The 19,866-nt window shown below is 35.2% G+C and overlaps 1 protein-coding gene and 1 pseudogene across 3 annotated transcripts; one reads left to right on the forward strand and one right to left on the reverse strand.

The window, feature by feature from the left end:
• Positions 1 to 5,020: 5,020 nt before the first annotated feature.
• Positions 5,021 to 8,989, reverse strand: LOC110913349 (annotated as a pseudogene).
• A 2,244-nt stretch (positions 8,990 to 11,233) lies between these two features.
• On the forward strand, positions 11,234 to 14,839 carry LOC110910860 (protein DETOXIFICATION 40). Of its 3 annotated transcripts, none has more exons than XM_022155440.2 (8): positions 11,461 to 11,594; positions 12,205 to 12,309; positions 12,371 to 12,836; positions 13,558 to 13,614; positions 13,900 to 14,138; positions 14,228 to 14,346; positions 14,416 to 14,502; positions 14,584 to 14,834. In XM_022155440.2, exons 2-8 carry the CDS (start codon positions 12,234 to 12,236, stop codon positions 14,647 to 14,649), a joined length of 1,110 nt encoding a protein of 369 aa, XP_022011132.1. In that variant the 5' UTR covers positions 11,461 to 11,594; positions 12,205 to 12,233; the 3' UTR covers positions 14,650 to 14,834. The 3 variants fall into 3 exon arrangements, with proteins under 3 accessions (XP_022011133.2, XP_022011132.1, XP_035840086.1); XM_035984193.1 differs by having other exon boundaries at positions 12,395 to 12,836; positions 14,584 to 14,833; XM_022155441.2 differs by having other exon boundaries at positions 11,234 to 11,594; positions 12,205 to 12,836; positions 14,584 to 14,839.
• The last annotated feature ends 5,027 nt before the right edge of the window (positions 14,840 to 19,866 follow it).

Raw genomic sequence — 19,866 nt, forward strand, 5'->3', positions numbered from 1 at the left:
TTTAAGTTATCAGTGGATAGCCTGAAAACATTTTAGTGCTTATAATTCATGAAAAATTTTCATTTTAACTACTTTTAAGATGCATGTTGAGATTATTAAAATAAAATATTACATATAATCAGTTAGCATGCTGGGGTGATGTGGTAAATACCGTTACATATAAACATCTTAGTGATATGAAATTTAACAATCTAACAGAGTATAAAACAATGATGTGATAAATACTGTTACATATAAATACTGTTAACATAAACAAAGGTAGAATATCTACTGTTGATGCTGAACCACTTTTGTTGTTGGGCAGTTATTCGTCTTTGAGTTTGTATAGGGTTTGTCTCGAGAGATAAACTATATGAACCACTGCTACACTAAACACTGTTACATAAGAAACACTGATACATAAATACTAAAGTTAAATCTGCTGTAGTTGCTGAAGCACTACTGCTACTAAGCAGTGGCTTTCCTTTCGTTGATCAGCCTTTAGGTACGTATACGGTATATGTGCTTGTGTTTAACAGGGCTTTGTCCTCAACAGTGGATCGCCCTCATCAGTCTTTAAGTAGATCAGTCTTTATAAGGAGCAGTGAGGTGATGTGATAAATACCGTTACATATAAACATCTCAGTGATATGAAATCTAACAATCTAACATAGTATAAAACACTGATGTGATATTTACTGTTACATATAAATACTGTTAACATAAACAAAGGTAGAATATCTGCTGTTAATGCTGAACCACTGTTGTTGTTGGGCAGTTGTTCGTCTTTGAGTTTGTATAGGGTTTGTCTCGAGAGATAAAATATAGCGAACCACCGCTACACTAAACACTGTTACAAAAGAAACACTGATACATAAATACTAAAGTTGAATCCGCTGTAGATGCTGAAGCACTGCTGCTACTGAGCAGTGGTTTTCCTTTCGTTGATCAGGCTTTACGTACATAAGTGCTTGTCTTTAACATGGCTTTGTCTTCAACAGTGGTTCGGCCTCAACAATCTTTAAGAACATCAGTCTTTATAAGGAGCAGTGGTTAATTATAACAGTCCTTAGCATGATCAGCTGTTATAACCGTAACATAACCCTTTGAGAGGAAGCAAGTGTCCGTCTATTCATTTGAGAGGACTCATTGACACTATTAAACCTCTGTTGACTTACCAAACAGATGTTCAGATACAATTCAACATCAACATAATCTAAATCTTTCTCAAACACTAAATAAAAAATAAAAATAAAATACAACATAGATTCATAAAATTAAATTTATTCATTTATACATGACCTTAAAACTAAAAGTCCAATAATTACGTGACATACTGAACAATATTAAAGTTCAAATCTAAGAATAACAACAAGAATTAAGAAACTTTAGTTCCAACTTCATCGATTGCTGAACATCTCGATGTATGTCCTTCAGCATCGCCATGAACTGCACGTCTCTATCACCACACTCTATATTACTGACAACACAAATAAGAAACAAACCTAAAATGCAAAGGTCTCTTCTTAACTGTTGTAGCACATCTGAGTTTTCACGATATTGCACGAATCTATCCATACTTTCTATAAAAGAAGAAATCCCAATGACAAACCTGATGCAAGAAAACCTGACTTTCGATTTAACGAAAATCGAACAATGCAACTTTTCACGATGTTGGAACAATGATACTTCAACATCGATATTGAAAGGTTGATGTGTGATGGGAAGCTTCATTGAAACTATGATGTTGGAACAATGATACTGGAACGATAACATGTAAACATAATCAACAAACATTCGAACAAAGAAGTGTAATCGGAGATTAGCGGCTGAATCATGAGAAAGATGCATTTGAGAGAGAGAGATACGCTCACATATATGAGCGAGCGAGATTTGAATGTGATAGCAGATAATTATATCTTATTTATAGGATTAAAATATACGGTTTGAATTTTGAATTTTGAATGTGTGAACTGATAATTATATCTTATTTATTGGGAACTGATGTTTATTGGGAACGAATGTTTATTGGGAATCGACAGTAGTGTATATCCTTATATCCTGCTTTATTAAACTATTAAATATTAAATATTAGAATTGATATGCAAAGTAGAAAAAAAAGAGAGAGAAGGTCAATTTTAAATTACCATTTTGCATATTTTGAATTTCAAAATTACTGATATTATCAGTAACTACTGATCTGATTTGAAAGCAATTGTCATGATGACTTTTCTAATTTTTATTTTAACTTTAATTAAGAGATAATAACCGTCAGTTTAAAATTCACATTTTGCATATTTTAAATGTCCAAATCTCAAGAAATTAGCATTAATTACTTATTTGATCTACAACAAATAGTCATAAAGAATTTTTTTTTATTTTTTAATTTAACTTTAAATTTTATGATGAAAACAATGTTGGAGGAAATCTTACCTCATTGGAATGTAACGATTAGCTAAAATGGTAATTTCATTGTAATTATAGTTTTTATTTGATAATTTCAATCTATCACTAACTCAATATATGTCAACAATAAAAAAGTGAGCAGTGGCTGTTTTTTAAGAAAACCGCTGATGGTCAATATCAACAGATGTTAAGAATAAAAAAGTGAGCAGTGGCTATGTTTTCCTATCAGTGGATACCCAACAATTTTTTAAACACTGATATTTGGTCAGTCAGTGGTCAACACAAAGATTGAAGAAACATATGTTTCAGGTCAAACATCTGTTTAAGTAAAAATATCTGATATAGAAGGCGAAACCTCTGTTTAAGGCAAACCATATGTTTAAGGTCAAACATCTGTTTATGGGCAAACATCTGTTTAAGGTCAAACAACTGTTTAAGACCAAACCTCTGATATAAAAGGCCAAACATCTGTTAAAGGACAAACATCTATTTAACCCTGAACAAATGTTTAAGTTAATAAGATGTACTGTCTTCTCACACTGTTTTCCTCTTAAAAACACTGTTCAACCTAACATGGGTTTCCTTTAACTATTGACCAAAATGCAAACAGATGTTAAAACCACTGTTTGTTATTGTACTTCTTTACGAAATTACATGAAACACAACATCATCATTTGCAACAATCAGATGATATTAAATATACATAATAATACCTATTTAGCTTAAAATTACAACTAAATTTAAAATCTAAGAACAACACCAAGAAATTTACGAACCTAATAGCAAAAATTTAGTGCTTTTAGCTTTAAACTCCATCAATGTATAACTCCGACAATCGTCATGAATTCCACAGAAGTACTCAATGCATCAACATCAGGATTTTTAGAAACCTGATCTCTCGTGAACAGATCAAGATGCAGTACATAAAAACACTTCTTCAGCTGTTGAAGAATAGCCCTGTCCTCATATACTTAATCCTTAACTTTGTTCATTAACAATGCTTCAAACCAAACATTATGCTTCTTTTAATAAAAAAACTGCAGGAAAGACCATTGCTCTAGTAAGATAAAATCTTATCTCACAACAGTAGCAGATCCTTTATTGCATTTAGTAGGAACTACTGTGGGTTCTACATCATCACCTTCTGCCCAAGTCAATTATAATCATCATTTAGTCATAAGTAAAAATTATTTTAATTGTAAATTTAATAATCTTTCTTTACAAACCTATAATAACCCGCAGCAGATTGTATGAATAATAATCAACTGTGATTAGACTGAAATATAAAGCGAGAATTAGAGTATATCACTTGAAAATTAAAAGCTCAAAATTTCAAAATTGGAGTAGCATAAAACACATACTTTAAACGATGTTGGAACAATGATACTGGAAACAACCATAGAACAATCATCATCATCATCTGCACTAGATCATTAACAATCATCATTTAGTCACAACTCAGATAACAAAACTTTAGTAAAAATAAAAAAACAAAAACATATACCATGATCATGGCAAACCACATATCACCAAAAATTAACCAAACAATCGGAAGATTCAAATCTCAAGCAAATGAAACCCTAATTTCATAAAGAATAATCGGTCAACATATTCACAAATCAATAATCAACAGATGTTGTACTCATATCATAACCGTTATGAAAAATCAACACAGATCTATAAACATACAAATCAAACCTCAAGATGAAAGAATCTTGTAAGAGAAACACCACAGAACTATTAGCCGGCGCCCAATCTCTTGATCTAACTCTCGAACGAAACCCTAGCAATGGTTACATGAAAAGACCCAAAACACAAAGGATTAGTATAAATAAGAGGAAATCATGAAAGTATTTCAATAAAAAAAGAAGAACAAACCTTTTGAATGAAGATATTCGATGAACAAAAGAAGATTTTATAGTGACGTCTGGAAGAAGATTAAGGTTTGGATGGAGTTTGAATCGCCTAAATATAGAGAGAGAAGGAACCGTAGGCGTTTCTAAACAAAAATGAAAATGAGAAGAGAGATTATAAAAGGAAAAGGGGATGACACTGTTGGGCGGGAAAAGAAGCCCTATTTTACTGACACCTGACACAAATAACTTTCATTTATTATATATAATAGAAATAGATTAGTTTCTATCATTGTTTTTAATATTTTTCAATGTATTTCTTTTGGAACCGCGAATTTCTTGCTTATTATGAGGCTTGAACCCAAAACCTCATACTTAGATGTTTTAAAAGATTTTTCAATGTATTTGATATGCTTTATTTTTTGTTTTATATTATATAAAATCCAAAACTTTACCTTAAACACGAATATTAGCACATTTTAATTAGATATTGAATATGCATATGCATATGCTTTGTTTTTGTAATATATTATGAAATATAATCGGCAATATCATTTCATACGAAAAAGAGCAATTACAATGTGACAAATATGACAAAATTAGAGTTGAGTAACGTGTCAAAAAAAGTTTTGTACAATGGTTTAAAGATTTTAGACTTAAAAAATACTAGTGGGGAACCCGCGCGTTGCGGCGGGGTGACAATACGGGACGAGAACATAATTCAAACCTTAAAATGACACCTGTACTTTGTGGCGATGTAAGTTTTTAACGGCTATGGAGGACACCTAAATGATATGATGCTACGTTCTATATACATTCTGATACAACAAAATGTTGGGTCTTTAGTTTACATTAAACGTAAGAAGCGGAAACTGTTATAAAAAACAAAAAAGCGCAGTCTCCTTTAGCAACAGGAGCAACAAAGTCCACAACTACAATCTCTTCATCTTTTCCGTTTGATTTAGATTGTGGTTGTTGTTGATAAAAGACTTTCGATTCCTTCTTATCTTCTCCAGTTCCCAAATGATATTGGTGCATAACCCAATTTGTTTTTTCCGCTTTCCCGCCTTTTACAGGACTTACGTAAAGAACCATACTTTTCGTACACCCCTGTTGAACCCCGTCTAAGACAACGGGCTTTGTTCGGCCCTTTTTGTGCCAGCGAAAGTCCCCGAAATCATCACCGTGTATCTTACGGCGTTTCCTAGTTCCAGTATTATACGCTTTGATTGCTCTGTGAAAAAAGTGAGATACACTTTCATCTTGTTGGACTCCTAAAACAAAATAAAAAATAAAAATATACCAAAAAGTGGGGGGGGGGGATAGAGCACGGTCCTCCCAACCGCCGGAATGATCCCACTCCGGGAGCCGCTACCCGACCAAGCTAGCTCCGCGGTGAATTCCCCTTACCGAGTTCTTATCCTGGGCGACATATGCCACTCCCAAGACTCGAACCCGGGACCTCTGCGAAGAGGTGGGTGTCTGTGGCCAACTGGACTACCCCAGTTGGTTAATATAACAAAAAATGTGTGTCCATCGTATAGTAGAAAATATAAACGAAAATGTATAAGTACCTGGCAACTTTGAGGATGAGTGTAACAGATTCCGTCATTTTCATCGACCGTTTGAATAAACTCATTGATAGAAGGGTGAGGCTGGAAACCTTATGCACCACTTTTAGCAAGTAAATGCCAGATAATTTCTTGATCCAACGGGTCAAAAATAACGCCTCGGGGCAACCCCGGCCATGCTTGCTTAACCTAGAAGCATAGATATTTAAGTTTAGAAAATAACTTACGCTTTAAAAAGCAATAAAGAACATCGCAATAATGTGGGAATGTAGAATAGAGAAATTTACATCACTGTTGTCGACTATATGGTGACAGTTTGGGCATGCTTTCGTAGGATTGCTTTTCCATTTGATGTTTTCAGGATCACATGCACCGGAGGCACTTTTAATATTAGAAGCAAATCGGTTGCTATCCACCAACCATGATTGCCTGCGTTTATCAGCGTAAAAGATTACTAATTTAAAACAAAGCATAGACATGACTCTTAAAATCTGTGTAGTTAATATAAAATCTGTCCTTCCATTTTGGAGCTAAAGTTAAACATAAAATAAAAAAATCATCACAATGTTTCCCATAATTTACTTAAAGGTTACAAAAAGGTAAGAGAAAAATGTACTTCAACCTAGATTAACCAAATACAACTTGATCTCATTAGGCGTCCCGCGTCCGGCGTCCCAGGCTGAACGAGCAAAAAGTTTTCAGGATTTACATCTCTATGAACAAAACTGAAAACATATAACAATTTTTAATCACATATGCTAATAGTAGAAAACAATATAGTTATTTATGAAAAAAATGATGTGTGGGTACCCTCTTAAATGAAGCTGCTCTAATTTCAAGAAGGCTTTGGTTAATCGCTGATGTTGCTCAGCTTCGGCTGATTAATTCAGGATTGTAGCGTAGACTCTTGGGCAGATCAAACTCAGTTGATAATTGGCTGATAGCGTATGTGACGCTGACTTTGCTCAGCTTCGGCTGTCTATCTTATCAATTGTATTGATCCACCCACATCGGTGGTACTTATCAACTAATTCATACTTCCATTGAATTCCTACACCCATATGATAGATTTATATCTCCAATCCATAACCCCCGTCCAACATAAGCAAGATATCTTCATCCGATCACACATCCTATGATATTTAAATTCACCATTCACATAAATGTTCTTGACCTTCATTCAATTCAGGACTTCCATAAAGTACCCATTTAACTATCCATGTATATTAATAGAATACACATATGTTGATATAAAAGACTTATCCAAGTTATCATGCACTGATGAGACGCACACCCTTTTGGGATATCTAGTTTATGCTCCTGTGTAAGCAGAATATTGTCCCTAATTTGTCCCTATTACATTGAACAACACATCACAACACGGTATAGGCCTAAATTCAGTGCCGGCTCAAAAAAAATTTAGACCTAAAGCGGATAATAAAATTGGGGCCCTTTGTATAAAAAAATTGCTTTAGATTCCTTACTTTATTTAACTCACCCTTGAGCCGACCCTGCCTAAATTCAGCAATAATCATAGGATTGTTGGTTTTAAGAGCATCGCCACATCCATAACCGCATCTTCGTAAGCCTTTATAAGCTTAGAGCCATATAAGACCATCACATACCCTGCATTTTGAGAAGAGTTGAAGTTATATCATATGCGAGCAAATCCACCTCAGAAGTCGCTTCTAGCTACGGATTGTTATTGTTAAAACAAGCTAGAACAATAATTACAATAAAATGTACATGGGGTAGTCATTCCATTGCAAGGTTGTCTCTTGAGTTTTAGTCTTCTGGGACTAAGTGAATAATATTTCTATTGATATTTTCCCTTGGTTCTGTTCATTTTTGTTTTTTAGATTAATTTGTCTTTCACAAAAACAAAATAAGCCTCTCATAGGTTCTAAAACATCTCCACGTAATATTTTAAGCCTCATGTTGTAGTCACAAAAGTTGTTCAAAACTTTAAAGGAAATTGAAATCGGATTTCAAAAGATATAAATAAACGTATATCAAATACTTATTAAAGAAAAAACTATGTGTAACGAACTGTAAATCAAATATGAACGCGTCAAACAATCGGTTTCTTTCAGGCAATAACACAAACACCTTGTGGGCATGCCATTGATCAGGCTCTTCTATGCCTAAAACATGATGAAATTGTCAAATTGAAGGGTGTGTGCCTAGATGATTGTAGTGTTTTTACCTGATTCGTTGACCTCGTGGCGGGTTCATGTGACGGATAAACATTTAATATTCGTCTTCCATGTTTCGAGAGTAACTCCTACAGGTGGTTTCTAAGAAAATATGAATCAAATCGTCAAAAAATCACAAATTAATCAACAAGAAGAGGATTATGAAACAGAAAACCGCATACCCATTGCAGTTCTTGACTCGTATGATAGGTGAGACCCCTGTTTTCTTTATTCTTTAGGGTTAAAAATGCAAATTGAAAGTTGTGAAAAAGCATAACAAGACCCAGAACTTGTCAACCGAGATATATTCAATCAACGGTGGTGACCGGTGGAATTCTCCCCTACTCTCACATCTGTTTCCCTCTCCATCATTGAAGATTGCAGATGGAAAATGGAAGGACATTCGATTTGGCTGCCTTACATTCATGCTGTGTTCCAGAGATCCACTTAACAGGGGGAGGGGAGGGGAAGGGAGGGAAAATGGGGTTTTTTTTCCTGATAATAGTCTTTCCAATTTGGAAAGACATGGAGGGGAGGGGAGGGATTTTTAACTCGGGAACACACCCTCAACGAATGTATATTAGGGAGAAGGGAAATTGAAAGGGTGAAGGATAAATAACGTCTAGTATCACTGACCGATGAAAAGGAACACACAAGTTCGTAATGCACAGGGAAATAATGGTATAAAATTAGTTCTTTTAGTCATGACCTTAATTCCTGTTTTCTAAAAGGGTAGAAAAGGAAGGAAAGTGTGAAAATATAAGAATTTGTTTTGGCTTTTGGTATGCCATCTTAAAAAATAGGATGGAAATTACCTTTATGTACATGGGAGATGTTTTATATAGTAATATAGATAAGTGAGTTTCAACAAGGTTCAATATAGTCCCGGTTTTAATTTACCCAGATGATGCATTATCGTTATCAATATAAACAAAAAGCAACATTTCTTACCATATTTTCTTACAACTTACCTTAAATCATCCATGTCCAACATTTCTCTTTAGCACATTTATAACATTTCTCTTTAGCACATTTACACCACACCTAGGTAATAACATAATATATATAATTACAACGTTCACCAATGCTAATTTCACCAACGCCATTTATCACTGTAGTAAACGTTGTCTAGAAATTTCACCAATTCCATTTTGAAGTAACCATCAACAAATGTAACATTTTTGGCGTGTGGTCAACATATAACATGTTCAAATTTATGCCGGAAAATATGGGTCATTAATCAAAAACATTTTCTGTCTTTTAAAGTAAAAAGTTTTAGTGTGGTATTGTAGGCTGCTGCATTAGCGTCTCATATAGTGATACTACAAGCATTCATAATTATCATCCCGCCGCAACACGCGGGTTTATGTCAACTCGTTATATATAAAACACATCCTATTCACACCATATCAAAATCATTATTCATTGATCAAAATCAACCAAAGACCCACCAAAAAATTAATCAAAAGCAGATCTAAAAGCCAAAAGTCTTCTTCTCCGTCCTAGTATTTATAAAATTTGAAACGGTATTTACTATAAAGGTCAAAGTGATATATCTATGTTGTAATAAATGAATTGTAGAAACAAATTTTTGATTTCGTAGCAAACCGCATGTACGATTTATATATATCTAAGTGAATCCAAATTTATATATATAATATAAAAGATATAGCTTATAATTTTATGAAAACATCCCTATCAGAAATGATGATATATCGTTTTCTTGGTTTGAAGACCATGATAAGAACATATATTCCGACATAAGCCAGCACATATTCGGTCCACTCAATTTTCATGCATGCATCTTACTCGAAACAAATTTTGTTGGTTTGTTAACAACTAATACATTCTTCTGAAAAGTCGGCTACAGATCAACACCAAGTAAAACGTTCAATGTAGATAAGTAAAGTCGAGTTGCCGAAGACATAGTTCAATTCGGATCATTGAAAGTTTGAAATGAACCAAGCTTAATTAAGGTAGCTTGAGTGTAACTTGAGGTCCGTTTAATAAATTGAATATTTTATTTAGTTATATTATTATTGCTTTATTATTTACCGAACTAACCAATCATCGAGAGATATTCTCTTGATAAAGTGTTTCCTTTCTATCCGAAATGTAAGAGGTTTAATTTTTGCAAAAATACATAATAGATATTAACAAAAGTAACTAGAATAGATTACCAAACTCATCAAAAGCCATGTGTTTTTACCTAATGGGCTATTCCGTATTGACATTTTTACCTTATTTGATTTGTATTGCTCAGCGCATGTAAAATTTGTATCTTATAAAGGGGGAACTTCTACCGTCTCACAATATATTATTTTTTACATCTGGATTTTATCTAACTGTTTTTTAGTACACATCTACGTTTAAATTTCTGTCATGCATTACTTGTGATACGTGACCATAGCAAAAGCGTTTTGCATTGGTAACTGAAATTAAAACAAAGGCTATATTTGCCTAACGACATTGTTGATAATGGGTACGTAGGTGGTGTAGAATTAGAGAGTGTGTGCGATGTGGCGCAGTTCTTAAAAAAATAAGAAAAATAAAGTTTTTTTTATTTATTTATCCTTGTTCACATGTTAAGAAGTTAACTAGGAGAGAGGAGTGAATCAAGCATTGCAAAATTTGCACACATACACACAACAACATGCTCTATATATATTTTAATTAATTTTAAGGGGCGTTAATGGGGTTAAACCATTTCCTTGTTATGCGGTGAAGTGAAAGAGGGTCTAGTAAGTGATGTGGTGCCTACGTGTAGTTAAGGGGCGTGAAAATATACTCCATAACCTAATTATTAAGAAATGTAAACTTTAAATACCATATTTGATAGTTGATATGAAATTATTTATCTGCCAACCTTTTTTTTAACATTAATACGATTTTATTCTCTTAAAAAGTAGATACAGTGATTAAATTATTTATCTACTTTTTTCATCTTAAAAAGTAGATTCCTCTTAGCATGGAAAGAGTTTAAAGATATTCATTTATTAATAAAATATTTCTTATGATATCATCATAGTAATGCATAATTATGGTGTTTAGTTTTCAAACATCATCTAACCATGTATACATATATCCACAAATCACAATCTCCTGAAACTTTAACGTACTTGTTTCATAAGCAAAAAAAAAAAAAAAAAAAAAGAAATAAAAGAAATACCAACACAAAACATACAAATGTTTGTTTTTCTATATATATATATATAAAGATAACATGTGAAAGCCAGCCATCTATTTTTATAAAAATGGACTCTCAAACAAATGAAGTTCATCACCCTCTCTTAGAACCTGTTCAAGATTGTTCAACTTCTGATCAATCGGCCGCCAGCCATGGCGGTAGTGTGGAGTTGGAGAGGGTGCTTAACGATACTGAGACACCATTGATTAAGCGGCTTGTAGCGGCATCCAGGATTGAGCTTAATCTACTGTATAAGCTGGCTGCACCCGCGGTGATGGTTTACTTGATCAACAACGCCATGTCTATCTCCACCAGAATCTTTTGCGGCCATCTTGGAAACCTCGAACTTGCGGCTGCCTCCCTCGGCAACCAAGGGATCCAACTCTTTGCTTATGGCCTTATGGTGAGTTTCCGAATTCTGGATATCACCAATCTAGTCAGGGGCGTAACATGGGGGGTCAATAGTGTTCATCAGAATTTGTTGGATTCTTATATATAAAATTGGAATTTTATTTTAAGAGATAAACGTGTTGGACAATCTAGATGTAACCGGTAAAGAAGAAAAATATATGATGAACCCTGACTAAAAAGTTCTTGTTCCGAATCTAGTAAAACATTCAACTGCGGATACATGATTATCGATATGATGATTTTGTTGACATCTAGGTGGTTTAGGAATTGTAAAAATGTTTTGATTTCATGTTGGTTTCTAGGTTGTCCGCTACCTCAATAAGCGGACTTTAAATAGATTAAATAACCCTACAATGAGTCTGCTTGTCAAAGAACAGACTCAAGTTCACAAGCATTCATTGATGAGACTAAGGAGACGAGACACATATTCAATGAGCTTGCTTGCCACGAAAGCGGTTTGAACTTTTAACTAGAGTTGCTTATTGAAGTAGCTGATTACCTAGAAACCAACATGACTTACAAACGCTTTTACAATTTCTACAACATGTAGACATAAATTAAAAAAATTATTTGACACAATGCTTATATATGTGTGATTCTAGCTGGGAATGGGGAGTGCAGTGGAGACGCTATGCGGTCAAGCATTTGGGGCACGAAAATACAACATGCTTGGAGTATACCTCCAAAGATCCGCAATTGTTCTCTTGGTAACAGCCATCCCGATCACTATAATTTATGTATTTTGTAAACCAATTTTAATTTCACTAGGCCAATCGCCATCAATGGCATCAGCCGCATCACTATTCGTCTACGGTCTCATTCCTCAAGTATTCGCGTATGCCATCAACTTTCCTATACAAAAGTTCCTTCAAGCTCAAAGTATTGTGGCTCCAAGTGCTTATATTTCTGCTGGAACACTAGTTGTGCACTTGATGCTTTCTTGGATCATGGTGTACAAGTTAGGGTTGGGGTTGCTAGGGGCTTCTTTGACTCTAAGTTTGTCATGGTGGATTATAGTTGTTGGTCAGTTTGTTTACATCTTGATGAGCCATAGATGCAAGGCCACATGGACCGGGTTCAACTCAATGGCGTTCGGTGGGCTATGGGAGTTTGTAAAGTTGTCGAGTGGGTCCGCGGTGATGTTATGTTTGGAGACATGGTATTTTCAGATCTTGGTGTTGATTGCAGGGTTGCTTGAGAACCCTGAGCTAGCATTGGATGCACTTTCGGTTTGGTTAGTGTCATCTTTAATCTTTATCATGTTTTGTTTTATATTTATTATTGTTGTATTAAAGGTTTGATTTAATATACATTGACTTAAGTTCATCTACAAAGAGCCTTATTATACAAAACGTACAAAAAGATGAAAAAGTAAAAAAAAAAAAAAATACGGTGCCATTTTCGTAAATATTTACTTGTAGGCTGATTATCAAAAATTAGTCTACAAATGATCTTGTAGTTCAATTTTGATCATGTATGGTAATTTTGTAAAATGATTTTGTATGGTAATTATCAAAATTACTCTACAAGTTTATCAAACAACATACAATTCAAATTTACCCTACAAGAGCAAAATTACTTTACAAGATCATTTGTACAGTAATTATGTTATTCTACAAAATTACCCTACAAGATTAAAATTACCCTATAAGATCATTTGTAGATAATTATGATACTCTACAAAATAACTCTACAAGATCAAAATTACCCTACAAGATTATTTTACAAAATTAACTTACAAAAAAACAAAATTACCCTACAAGATCATTTGTAGTGTAATTTTGATAATTACGCTACGAGTAAATAATTACGAAAATGCAACTGCGTTTTTTTTAAGCTTTTTCACCCTATTCATACATAAGGGTATTTGTATTTAATCTTTTATACTGACTTCCTGTTTTGTAAAAAAAAATATGTAGCATACTAACTTGTTGTTTTGTAAAAAAAATATGTAGCATGGGTGTCAATGGGTTGCTGTTCATGGTCTCAGTTGGGTTCAATGCAGCTGCTAGGTGAGTTCTCTTATGCAAAGATACACTACACGAAGAATAAGTATCATCAATGACTGGCATTCGTCATACGGAACCTACCAAAAATAATAAAAAATGGAAAACTAAATTATGTCTGAAATATATTTTCCACACCCAGATTACCAACATAGTATCACTGACGAATTACCATCGAGACCACTTTCATCAATGGTTCTGTCTGCCAGTGAAAGTCGCTTGTTTTGTGGTGAGAGTTAAAGTCGCTTGTTTTGTGGTGAGAGTTGACATATCTTTTCTTTTAAAAAACAGTGTTAGGGTTGGAAACGAGCTTGGAGCAGGAAACCCTAAAGCCGCAGCCTTTTCGGTGTTAACAGTTACTACAGTCTCATTTCTCATTGCCTTAGTCGAAGCGATGATTGTTTTGTCGGTACGACATGTTATTAGCTACGCGTTCACTGGTGGTGAAACCGTTGCACATGCAGTCTCTGATCTTTGCCCACTATTGGCCATCACCATCATTCTTAATGGCATACAACCCGTTTTATCAGGTATATACACATACATGTGTGATGTGATTATTTGCATGGTCATGCATATGTGTCAACCTTTGAATATTAACATGATGGATAAATCAAAGGTGTGGCTGTCGGGTGTGGATGGCAAGCTTATGTGGCATACGTGAACGTTGGGTGCTATTACATTGTAGGCATCCCCCTTGGGCTCCTTCTCGGCTTCCATTTCAATTTCGGAGTTAAGGTACCATTCATAAACCATACGACTAATGTAACTTCAAAAACTGGCATATGATTCGTTGTATCTTAATAGGGAATATGGTCGGGAATGATCGGAGGAACTGGGATGCAAACCTTCATTTTACTATGGTCAACATTTCGTACAGATTGGAATAAAGAGGTATTATAAAGGATCTTTTTTTTGGGGGTGGGGATGATTTAGATGTTTTAACACTTTGTGTTTGCAACTAATCTTCGACAGGTGGAAAAAACTAACAAACGTTTGGATAAATGGGAAGCAAGCAAAGAAACCCTTTTGAAGGAATGAAAAGAAGTCAAAGTCAGTATCCCAATTAGTCAACTGTTCAGATCATTTTGGTTTGGACACAATCATTCATGCACATCAAAGACTGATTCATTTTTTGTATTTTGTGTGATAGTGTTTCCAATAATCATGAGAAATTACTGAATATGACACTTGAGTTGGTAAAAGATAATGATAGAAATGCGAAAGTTCTCATTGCATGTTTTATACAAAGCCAATAAAACATAAAAAGGTTGAAAATTATCAAAGAGCATATATGACTACAGAATACTTGCGGAGAAATAGTATACCGTTAAGATTCAAAACATATGTTAAAGATCATGAAAGCATCATGTGAAACATAGCTTATAGGCCAACTTTTTTTTTTTAGGGTAAAGGGGTACCCGGTAAATTTTATAAATCACCAACAAAAAAGAACAAGGTGTGCCAAGACACTGACACACACTACTAGTCTAGGCAAACCAAGACTAGAAATCCGACACAAACACAACCAACGACCCAACATACAACCAGAAACAAGATCAAAAACCAAGACAACACACTGCCCTAGCTACTTATTAGCAGGGAAAAACCTGAAAATTGTGTGTTTGACTCTAACCTAAGAAGATTCATTTATGGACTTGACTGTCATTATGCATGTTCCTTTAGTCCGTGTCCATTGGTTTGTCCCTTTGGTCTGAGTCAGTAGGTTGATCAGTCTGGTCCATGTCCATAGGTTGGTCCCTTTGATCGAAGTCCATGGGCTGATCCTTTTGGTTTGAGTCCACGGACTGGTTCCTTGGGTCTGAGTCCTCAAGTTCCTCATGCTTTGGGGTAAATGTTTGGAATTGATTATGATTTCGCACTTGCTGAAGAAAACGACAACGTAAGTAGAACGTAATGTGAAAAGCTGATGATTGCAGTTTCTAAAGATACAAGAGTTATCAGCTGAAAACAAACTCTACGGCATGACTAATGTCAGTTGACAAGGTCTTTCAAGAACGACCATTGAGCCACTTCTCAGCTTTAATACATAAATTTATAATCTGCAAGAAAGAGTGGATTTACTTTGACAAAATTACTGACATCTTAATTAAAACACAAACAAGCTTTAATACATGCACTTTAAAAGAGGTAAGAGAGCACAATCAATTCACTGGATTTAGAATGTTGTAATCTGAATATATGAGTATGGTGAATATATATAATAGTCTAACATCACTCATACACTAACTAACAGTTGTGTAACAAATTGTCTATATACTCTAATATGCACCCTCAAGCTAAACGGGGAGCATCCACGTGAAGCTTGGACCGCAGAGTGTCATAACGAACACCAAACAATCCTTTGGTCAAAATATCAGCAATATCTAAAATGTAGTGGGAACATACCGAACATGTAAAGTACCACTCAAAAACATATCGCGAATAAACTCCAAGTCAATTTCCAAGTGTTTGGTGCACTGATGAAACACCGGGTTGACTGCAAGATATGTAACTCATGTAATATAGATGTAATCCATCATAACTCGACAGCTGTATGAGCAAGCGCTCGGTACTCAGCCTTGGTACTCGATCTAGCAACTGTATGCTGTTTCTTGGAACTCCAACTGATAAGGTTGGGCCTAAAAAAGACACAATAACCTGTGGTAGGATATCGATCATCAGTAAATTCAGCCCAGTCAGCAACACTATTAGCATGTAAGTCAACACAAATAGACCGACGTATACATAACGCATGATAAATAGTACCCTTAGGATACCGCAAATCCGCTTGACAGCAACCCAATGTCGACCAATAGGTGTCGGTGTCTGAAAGAACTGTGACACCTTACTGACCGTATAAGCAATCTTTGGTCATGTCAGCACAAGATACTATAATGCACCAACAGTGCTCCGATACATGGTAGGATCAGATAAGGGATCACCAGTATATCGAGAAAGTTGTCTACCGAAAGAGACATGAGTCGATAATGGTCGATAATCAGCAAGACTAATGTGCTGTAGTAAATCAAGTAAGTAGCATTGCTGAGATAAGTGTAAAACATCCTCATAAAAAGTGGCTTGAATACCTAGAAAATAGGACAACTGTCCTAAATCCTTGAGCGCAAACAGAGAATGTAAGCGCCTAATCAAGCCAATAACAAAATCAGAAGAGCTCCCGGTAATAATGATGTCATCAACATAGATCAAGACACAATAAAGTATCAAATCCCGGTTGTAAACAAAGAGAGATACATTTGAAAGACACTGGGTAAAACCATTAGCAAGTACAGTAGTGGATAGCTTGGAAAACCAAGTTCTAGGAGCCTGTTTTAGGCCATAAAGAGCCTTTTGCAGATGACAAACATAATGTGATCTAGATGAGTCAACAAAGCTTGGCGGCTGGGTCATATACACAGTCTCAGAAAGATCCCCATGTAAGAACGCATTGTTGACATCAACCTGATGAATATACCATCCTCGAGAGAAAGCAACTGGAAGAACTAGGCGAATAGTCCTAGGTTTGACCATAGGACTGAAAGTCTTAGTGTAGTCAATAACCTTAGTCTAATACCCTTAGTCTGATGAAAGCCCTTGGCAACAAGCTGGGCTTTATAACGACTCACCGATCCATCAGGATTATGCTTAATCCTGCAAACACACTTACAACCAACAATGTTGGCATCAGTGGAAACCAGATGCCAAGTCTGGTTGGCATGAAGAGCCTAAACATGTTTCTATTAATTAAATCACCTAATGATTGTTTAGTTTGAAATGTACTCCGCAACTGTATGTAATTTTTTAAAGTGATAAAGTTAAAAAATAAATTAGTGAGGATTAATAAAACGAATTTGATAATCTCGATTAAATTCGCATACATGAGCATGTCAAAAATAATTACAACAACGAAGTAAATCCAAGAAGTTAAACATAACGTTGTAACACGTTATCGCGTGTTATGTACTTGTGTCTTAGACTAATTATAACAGTGAATCAAAACTTAGATGTTGACACAAACATACTGATACAATGACACATTAAAATAGTTCACGAGTCTTCCTATAACGACGTATCCTAACACCCTCACCACCGTTTACTCCTTGTATCCTTCCCCATAGACATTTCAACAAACACTTTTAAAAAACAAACACCTTACCTTCCAACCTCCACCTTTCTATACTTTCTTATCCATTCTCCCTCCTTCCCCACCTTCCCTCAATGGCTCAATTCAATTATTAGATAATGAAACAAACTGGTACACCAAATTTTACACCAATATCACAAATTAGGCTAATTAAATGGCATTAGACTCATATATCAAACACAAACCAACAAATCTACCCATACACTATGACCAAAATTTCAATACACAGTTTCTTCCGAACAATAAAAAAGAGAGCAGTAATAATTTGTTAGTTTATATTCAGTTAGCAATTGAAGTATGTTTAAGAGTAATTTTGGGTGAATATTCTATGACATTCAGATTAGAAATTACAAACACCGATTTTAACGTAAGTTCACCTACTAATGCGTTAAAATATAAAAAAATGATCTATGTTCACCTTTCTTTTTGTGACATTGAGTTTCTTACAATCTGACGACGATAAACTCCCAAATCATAAAAATTGTAAAACCATAAACTAAACACATACCTTCAGGCACTTCTGAGATCCGGTTGTAACCCACTTTCCTGTCGGGATCGCTGGCGAGATTAAGCTATTGTGTTAGATCCGCTTCCACTCGTAATCACCGGCGAGATTATATGTTAACAGCAATTGCTTTAGAGAACTCTGTTTGAATTGCATATATGTGGCAGCTTAAAAAAGGAAAACCAAACACTTTAACACATGTCTTCAACACCCAGCAACACGTCAAGTAATGGCGTAAATCACACATCTCCGTGAAGTTCACTATTCCCTTCATTCATATACTAACATATCGTATAATGTAATTAATGTCTTCTTTAACACTATAAAAGTTAGGATGAGCATTTGGGACTCAGTACCGGTATCGGTACCGAATACCGGTACCCATTTTTGGCATTTTTGGTATTAATACTTTCGGTATGGGTACCGGTAAAATACCGAATTTTACCTTCAAATACCGGTACCGTATCGGACCATACCGAATATTTCGGTACCGGTACCCAGTTTTCGGTTCCGGTACCAGTTCGGTACGGTATCGGTACCACGCTCATCCCTAACAAGATTACACGGTTTCTACCTTGGTGAGTTGACAAACCAGCATAACCTTTTTGCACACCCTCATGTCATGTGCACGTGTATGAATCTTTGTCGATTTTGAGTTGAGATTCTTTCATCTGGAGATCAAGAAAACCAATTAAAAACAGGAAGACAAAAGCACATGAGGTGTATGAGTCTTCGTCGGTTTTGAGTTGAGATTCTTTCATCTGCACACCCTCGTGTCACAATATAAAACTATTGTTTCCTTAATTATTTATTAACACAGGAAACTAAATATCCGTATTTCACGTTTTGATTTGCAAAAAAATATCATTTTGTATATCAAGCATTGATCCAAACGACTAAATTTATGACAAAAAAAAAAATAAAAAAAATATACATTTTAGTGGAAGCTCTTGTTGATCTGAGCTTTCCTAATAAACATGCCCTTGCTGGTACTAACCGTGCTTTCCATGCTTTTACCAATTCCAGAGTCAGCAACCATGGATTTCTGTAGCTTATCCTTCGCTTAAATAACCGGAAATTAGAAAAACACCGAAAATTGTTCAACTTATTACTTAGAGTTAATTGTCATTTTAGTTGCCAATGAGGTGGTGGTGGAGTGGTAAGGGAGAGTCTTGGAGTTCTAAGGGACCCAAGTTCGATTCCTACCCTCCCCATTATTTTCTGCAGCACCTGGTGATGATGGGAGACTAGGCGTATAGGTGGAGATCGCTAGTTCGATCCTTGAACTGAGCGAGTTTTTCCTCACAACACTGTCGTGCCTTCGGGCGAGTGTTCATGGGCTTCGGCCCTAGGTGAGGGTTTTCCCCGGTTTGGAGGCGAGTATATCCCGATGTGGTGAATTTCTCGAGTAGCCCATTTGAAGGATTCGTTGGCCGTTCAAAAAAAAATGTCATTTTAGTCCCTGTGGTTTGATCAAATTTGACACTTTAGTCCAAATAGTTTTTTTCCTGCCATTTTAGTCCAAATAGTTTTTCTTTATGCCGTTTTAGTCCCTGACTTTTGTCATTTTTTGCCATTTCTAATTCTGATTTTGATTGCTCCCGTAATC

The sequence above is a fragment of the Helianthus annuus genome, chromosome 15 (assembly GCF_002127325.2).
Source record: "Helianthus annuus cultivar XRQ/B chromosome 15, HanXRQr2.0-SUNRISE, whole genome shotgun sequence".
Classification (NCBI taxonomy): Eukaryota; Viridiplantae; Streptophyta; class Magnoliopsida; order Asterales; family Asteraceae; genus Helianthus; species Helianthus annuus.

What these genes read in the sequence shown, in the direction of transcription:
- LOC110910860 (XM_022155441.2), top strand. Translation starts at nt 11,259, where the DNA reads ATGGACTCTCAAACAAATGAAGTTCATCACCCTCTCTTAGAACCTGTT. An exon ending in TTGGATGCACTTTCGGTTTG is followed by an intron (nt 12,837 to 13,557) that starts GTTAGTGTCATC and finishes AAAAATATGTAG; the next exon opens with CATGGGTGTCAATGGGTTGC. An exon ending in ATTTCAATTTCGGAGTTAAG is followed by an intron (nt 14,347 to 14,415) that starts GTACCATTCATA and finishes GTATCTTAATAG; the next exon opens with GGAATATGGTCGGGAATGAT.